We start from the raw sequence: 6,878 nt of genomic DNA, 5'->3' as shown, positions 1-6,878 counted from the left end.
GAACATCGCCGCCGGCGGGAGGAGGCAGGAACCAGGTTTGGAGGCGATCGAGAGGGAGCAACTATTGTGCAGACTCATGATGCTCCATGGCCACATCTCTCGCCTCGGTGGGCTTCTTCCTCGCGGCTGCAGCTGAGGTCCTCTCGAGTTGTGGGCGCTTGCATGATCAGGAGCCGTACATGGAGGTAGAGGACGCCTGATGGAAAGTTCAAATCAAAACTCAGAAGTCCACTCTGCTTACACCTCCGTGGCACCGTTTTTTTATAGATCAACGCCCAGGACCGCTGCCTTTTGATTAACAAGATGACTCTTTTCCTCTATATTTGTGATATCTGTTTTAGTTTCCCTATTTGTGGATTTCAGAACCATTTCATCAATTTCTCACTTCACTCCACGTTGATTTCTTTTTGTTCGAAAGGCTCCATGTACTTATATAAGTACTATATTAAAAAACCGTAACAGCCTCAATTTTTCTCAGAGTTTTGAATTCTCCTTTGGATTAACGTGGTGTTGTTAACACGCATGCTCTTTGGTGATTTGGTTCCGTCTGATTCTTTCTTGTGTACATTGTTGGTGCTACGTGCTATTTATTCTGGGTTTGAGGTTGCTAACAACACGTGTGTCTATCTGTATTTTCTTTGGTGAAGCTGTGGAGTGGTGCGTTTCTGGTGTGACTCTAGCTGCTAGATGTTTAGAACGTGGTGGGCCAATATTGTTTAGATTGTCGGATGTTGGATTTTCCTCGACGGTCAAAGCGGCGCAGTGACCAACTGACCTATCTCGAGCATCTTCTCCTTTGTCTTTTCTCCGGCTGACACGACACCAGCGTGTCCGAGTTTCTCCTTCTCTCAGTCCGGCCCTCTTGTCGGTTCTGATGGTGCGGGGATCTCCGTGTGGGTCTCTCCGTGGGGCTCCGCCTGCGCCGTGGTCGCCCTTCTGGTGGTGGAGGTGCTGCTGGTGGAGGAGCCCGTGGCGGTGGCCAGTTTCATGGCGATGGAGGTACTGCTTGTGGAGGATCCCGTGGTGGTTGTCGATTTCGTGGTGGTGGAGGTGCTGCTGGTGGATGTGCCCATGATGGTGGTTGCAGGCGCCGCCGTTGCCCGCGACGCCCCACGCCTGCATCGCGGCGTCGACTGCTTCGACAATCTTGATCAAATCGGCGAGCGAACCTACGGGTTGGTATCTATATCGTACTTATTTCTTCCTCTCAACAGTAATTCATCGATCTAAATTCTGATTCCATCGCCACCGGACGTTGTCAGGAAAGTCAACATCGCAAGGAGACGAATACGAACGAGATCGTCACCCGCAATAAGATCCGCGCGAGTAGATGGGTGGTCTCCAGGCGCGGGCGCGGGCGCGGTCGCGGTCGCGGGAGGCGTGAAGCTGATCCCCCCAGCGACCAGCCTCCAGAAGCTCCTTCCCGGACTTGGCGGCAGAGCCCGCTGATGTGCTCTGCTATTCTCGAGGTCCCCCGATTCCGTCCAAGGTGCCGTTTAATTTCAGGCCCGAAATTGAACCTTCCGGGGCTAGTTGGACCGGCCATGAACTGCGGTCATCCTCGGCGACGACGTACCTCGGGCAGTGCTGACCATCATGTTTATCCATGCCAGAACCAGCAGTCCAGCACCAGCTGGTCTTCCCTCCGCTCCTCTCGCTCTCGCATGCGTTCTACAGCGCCGTCGCTGTGATCACTCTTGTGGTCTGGCCTCAAGACCTCTGTGGAACGCGCAGCTCAAGAATATTGGCCACCCGTTGGTCCACACCTAGCTATTCTCAAGTACCCTGGTGAGTTGCTCAAACTCCATCACTTCGAGGTTGGCCTTGGTCGCTCTGATGCCTGGGCCAGGCTAGGTATCCATACCCTCAACTGGACTGGTTCTGGGTTTTTTCTGATTTGTAGAACTGTCCCTGTATTCCGTATCTGTGATCCTCTTTATTGCCGTTGGCTGTGAGCAATTATAGATCCTAATAGTAATGTATTGATGTACAGTTAACTAGATGCCACGTTTAATTCTTCCCTCTTGTGTAGCACTTTCATATGTTCATACTGTGAAACCTGATCATCCTCTCACAACTCTAAACTTGAAGGAATTGAACTAAAGAGACATATTTTCCTAGCCAAGCTGAAAAGAAAATATTGAATAAATTGTTTCAAATGATGACAGTATCCTTTTTCTGATGATAGACTTTGATATGGTGAAATAATTATTCTTATTCTATCTTCCAAACTTACATACGCTAGGTGGATCTTTCTCTTTATGACAAGACAAGATGATATTACACAGGTTCAGTACGCTAGAAAATATGGACTCTTTTTTGATATGTTCATGTTCCTGCCCAAAGATGCCAACCATCAGAATGATTTTGTGGATTAAGTTAGCCTGTACTTTTGTACCTTCCAGATGCTTCTTGAGCATTGATTTTTGTGGATTCAGTCTAGCTGCACCTCTAGAGATTTTGACAATTTAGCTGTCCAGTTGTAAAAATTAGAATGCCATCCAACGGATTCTGTAATGAACAGATCACTGGAAGAGAAGAACTGCATAACGGAATCGACAGTTTGGTATCTAGCAATAATGCTTAGCCTGCCCTTCCTGCTATTTTTCTTAACTTCTATGGGCATGCTTCTTGAAAAGCCAACTGGTCTTTTCTGTTAGCCTGCAAAATATTTTCCAAAGTTCTAAAGAGAATAAAATGCATCTTTGTGTGTTCTATTTTGTTCTCTCTCGCTCTCCTTCCCAACTGAACTAGATGGCTCCAACCAATATTATATATAGATTTATTCTTGAAATAAAATTTGTAAGTGCGTGGTTAAAATTACCTGGATTTTCCTGTTATTTATATCATTTATAGTGAATTGGTCTGCTGCCTCGGCCAATTCTCTTCAGTCTTGACTGTATGTGTTCTGTTTTCAGGTTGTCGAACAGAGCTGCTGGTGGCTGCTGCTTTTATTCTCTCTCTGCCGTTTGGGATGTTATCTTTTCTGGTTCTGTAAGGGCATTTTTTTCAGGTCTGATTGCTGGTTGTCAAAATTTGTACTTCCTCTGCTACTCTTCGTTGGGCATTGATGCGTCGGAACAGTAGTATATTGAGTGCAATGAGGGACTCATCCAGTGTTTGCTCGAATTTTAAATATCACTTCTTTACCAGAGTACTCATATTATTTAGCAGCTATATTTTATATGTCAGGATAATTATCTATTATAAGGATTGGTTCTTCCTTCAGAATTAGCCTGTAGAAGTTTTTCCATATTATATAATCTTTGTTTCGATGATTCAGTTGGCATGAACAAGATTATCATATAGATAAAGGTTCAATATTGTACAATAATCAAGTTCTCCTTAGAGGTGTGTCATCCCGGCCTTCTCTTAAAAAATATTTAATGAAGCTTCATTTTGAGGGTCCAACGGTCAACCAAAGCGAAATAGAGAGAAATTCAGAAACATTGTACTTGACTACATTTTCTCCCTACATGTTAATTGCATCCCTTTAATTCTTTTCCCTTCTAGCTGCACTATGGATTCGTATCCTTGAATACAATTGCTAAGGAACATTTAAACTTCTGAATTGCTTTAAGGCGCTGTTAGGTTTGGTCATTTCTCAGCTTGCTTTTTCAGTGTAGCCACTCACTTAACAATTCGCATGGAAATATTTCTTTTTTCTAGGATCCGTTCTCATAACATCTGAATATCTGAGTAATTTTAGAAGCTTGAACATGTATCTTCCTTTCTCATTATCTTCCGGTTTGTATTGTATGTGACCTGAATTACTTGCAGAGAATATGGATTATGGTAAATTTTACTACAGGGTTCATAAATAGATTTGCGGGTTCCTTTGATGTATAAATCACTGATTTTTTGTTCTTCCTTGATACACAGGTTACAAAGTTATTTCCATGTGTTTTCTAGACAACGTGTTCTCAGAGTAGTTCATATATCTATGACATCCACTCATGTGTTGGGAAAACATTCAAGTCAAGTACATACTTCAGTGACTTGCTTCAAACGCCGAATACATGCATTTACCTTCATTCCAGGAAGCATGAAGAGGAGAAACACTCTGCAAATGGAAGCAATCTGTGCGCACAGTATGTTCTTTTTCTCATCAACTGTATTCTACATCAAATGGATGCTTTCTTTCAGGTTACCTTTCACGTTTGACATCAAGTAACGTAGATGCCAACTTATTTTATAGTTCACTGAAAGTAAAATTAGCCGATTGAATTGTGCTAGCTTCCATATGATATCATCTTATTCTATCGTGCTGCTATGTGTTCGAATGTTTAGCGAAACAAATTAGTAGTAGTCCTCTTTGAGTGCTACATAGTAATAAATTAGCAACAGTCCCAGTGTCACGTGTTTATCCAAGGAGAGCTCTTTGAGTGTCACAAATTTCCTGTTATATTATATATGCTATTTCAGTTAGTACATACTCTCCTTTGCTATAAAAAAAATCCTCTAAATGCATAGGAACCTATTCAGTGAAAGGCGACCGTGGGAAACTTATGTGGTGTATTTCTGCAGGTTTAGAACACACGATTTGCAGAGATATAGAAACAACTAACTGAATGAATGTGTTGTATAAACTGTAGAGAACCCTTTTCTGATTTGAGTGCTTAATTTGGATTTTTGTCAGTCATTCCTTCTAAGGTTTGCTGATTATGCAGAGCTACAATACTCTTAGCCCATAAGCTGTATTGTATGGTTATTTTGATGTATTCTAGAACTATGTTTGCAACGGCAAGCCTATGATAAAAGGACATAGTTGCAGGATAGACCTAGGTGTGTTTTGAAATAGACATGATTTAATAAGAATGTATACTTTTACAAATCTCTTCCTTGCTCATATCTTCGCACTACTTCTTTTGCTTTGTGGTAATTTGATGATTTCTTTCTATGAAATATGATGATAGGCCCACAAGACCACAAACACCACTTCGGATCGCTTTGAACGAATCAATGGAAAACTAGAAGCATGGTTATTAGTTTCAAAAGAATATTTGAATGACATTGCATGGAGAGCACTGCTCGGATAGCCCACTTCAGTGTGCCAGAGATATCTTCTCCGCTGTTGGCACCCACGACGAGCCAGGGCCCTCCTCTAGCAGAGCAGGAGCCACACCAGCTCCAGCCTTCATGTCAAGATCCAAGAAGTCATTGTTCTATCATCCGGCAATAAGGACGATGACAACTTGCGCTAAAGAACTATTCAAAGGAAACAAGGCAGTTATTGTTGCTGCTTTTACATACCGAACTTAGTAAAATCCAAAGTCAAGTACTCAAGTCCCTATTGTACCCGCTATTTCTGAAAATAATTCCCATCATACAGAACAATAGTCCACTCACTTCTAAGTATTTTAGCACATTGCTTACCATTTGTTACTATCAGACCTCCACATCACAACTGTAATGTAACATAATTTAAAGCATCCTTTATTCTTTCGCTCCAGGTTAGGCTGGGCGTCGCAGCAAACTACCGTATTCTAACAAAAATTTAAGCATCCTTCATTCATTCACTCCAGGTTGGGCGCGCCGCGCCTATCCTTGCTAGTAAGATTTATGATGAAATTGTTCCTGTCATAAGGAGCTAGTGAAGATGCGCCCTGTCTGAAATCAACACCGTCGGCATATGTTATCCATATAGCTTGGTGCGGGGGATGAAGTGAGCATGCTTAGAGAATAAGTCGATGTCAACCAGAATGGTGGTGTAGGAGTTGCACTTTGGCAAATCCTCGAGATAGTCGAGCATGGCTATATCCGTGCCAAATCCTCGGGAACCGGCAGTGGCCGAAGCAGAGCAAGCAGCTTGACATGCTCTGTTTTTTCTTGTCAACAGACAGAGAAAGCTTGTACAAAGTAATGCACGAGTTGGTTCAAGTGGGTCCGAGCAAACAAACAAAAAACTCTATCTGGTTGATAACTTGACATTCTCTTCGTTTTTATATGTAAGAAGACTTCGTATTTTGAGCCAAAACTTTGGCTAATAATTGAATCAATAAAATATAAGTTATATGACAGAAAAAATATATAGTTAGAAATATCTTTGAAATATGAATCCAACGGTATACTTTTGATGACATATAACTCATATTTTGTTGGTCAAACTGTTAGTTAAAGTTGTGCCTCGAAATGTGTTGTGGCCTTATATTTTGAGACCGAGGAAGTATGTGCAATTATCCCAGAATGGACCTGCTATGTATCCCAGAACAAAATAGACCCCACCCCAATCCCGTGGCTATGCAAAGCTTACAGAATGAAAGATTGTTCCTGAAGGATTGTTGCCCACCCAAACATGTGTAACTCCATCGAATCCAGATTGATTTAGGAGGAGAGTGGATGCAAGTGTGTGATTGGAGTTTTGTAAGAGGGAGTGCTATGCAAGGAACAATGTTGCGGACGGGGTGATGAGAGAAATCTGTGAAAATAGGAGATCCAGACGATGAAAATGTTTTATAGCGCAGTTGGCGAGTGAAGAACGATGATGAAGGTGAAGAAGGGGAGGCAATGAAGGAAACGAGAGGATTTACTGGCTTGTATATATATGTCTTCTGCGGCAGTTTCATCATGGACGCCTTGGCTAGAATAGCACGCCACTACGGTCCTAGAGCAAGTAGTGTCTAGTCATATGAGTTTGACTACAGAGATGTTTATTTATTAGAGCTTCATTTTAATACTATGGTAAGCCCCAGTGCGGCTCGATGCCCAGGAAACTCTCGCAGATGGTAATAAAAATGGCGAGATGCAAAATAGAATTCGGCGTCAGCTGCCAGAGCTGGATGCCGTAGGTTAAGAGAAGGCAGCGAAGAAATTCGTGGGCTGGAAGAGAGAGCCCACGTACAAGAAAGTGGCAAACATCACAACGAACCCGGCGGGAG

At 42.7% G+C, this 6,878-nt stretch overlaps 1 protein-coding gene across 1 annotated transcript; it reads left to right on the top strand.

Annotated features, from left to right (window-relative positions):
* Positions 1–86: 86 nt before the first annotated feature.
* Positions 87–4,484, top strand: LOC124662175. Its single transcript, XM_047200050.1, has 5 exons — positions 87–185; positions 853–1,190; positions 1,470–1,489; positions 1,614–1,788; positions 3,883–4,484. Exons 1-5 carry the CDS (start codon positions 87–89, stop codon positions 4,172–4,174), a joined length of 924 nt encoding a protein of 307 aa, XP_047056006.1. The 3' UTR covers positions 4,175–4,484.
* The last annotated feature ends 2,394 nt before the right edge of the window (positions 4,485–6,878 follow it).

Source organism: Lolium rigidum, chromosome 6, assembly GCF_022539505.1.
Source record: "Lolium rigidum isolate FL_2022 chromosome 6, APGP_CSIRO_Lrig_0.1, whole genome shotgun sequence".
NCBI classification, from domain to species: domain Eukaryota; kingdom Viridiplantae; phylum Streptophyta; class Magnoliopsida; order Poales; family Poaceae; genus Lolium; species Lolium rigidum.
The sequence above is the reverse complement of the archived record's forward strand: the minus strand, read 5'-3'. Positions and strand labels throughout refer to the sequence as shown.

Excerpts from the sequence above, each read along its gene's own strand:
- LOC124662175 (XM_047200050.1), top strand. The coding sequence starts at position 87 with ATGGCCACATCTCTCGCCTCGGTGGGCTTCTTCCTCGCGGCTGCAGCT. Across the intron at positions 186-852 it reads ATCAGGAGCCGTACATGGAG|TCCGGCCCTCTTGTCGGTTC; the intron begins GTAGAGGACGCC and ends TCCTTCTCTCAG. Across the intron at positions 1,789-3,882 it reads AGCTATTCTCAAGTACCCTG|GTTACAAAGTTATTTCCATG; the intron begins GTGAGTTGCTCA and ends CTTGATACACAG.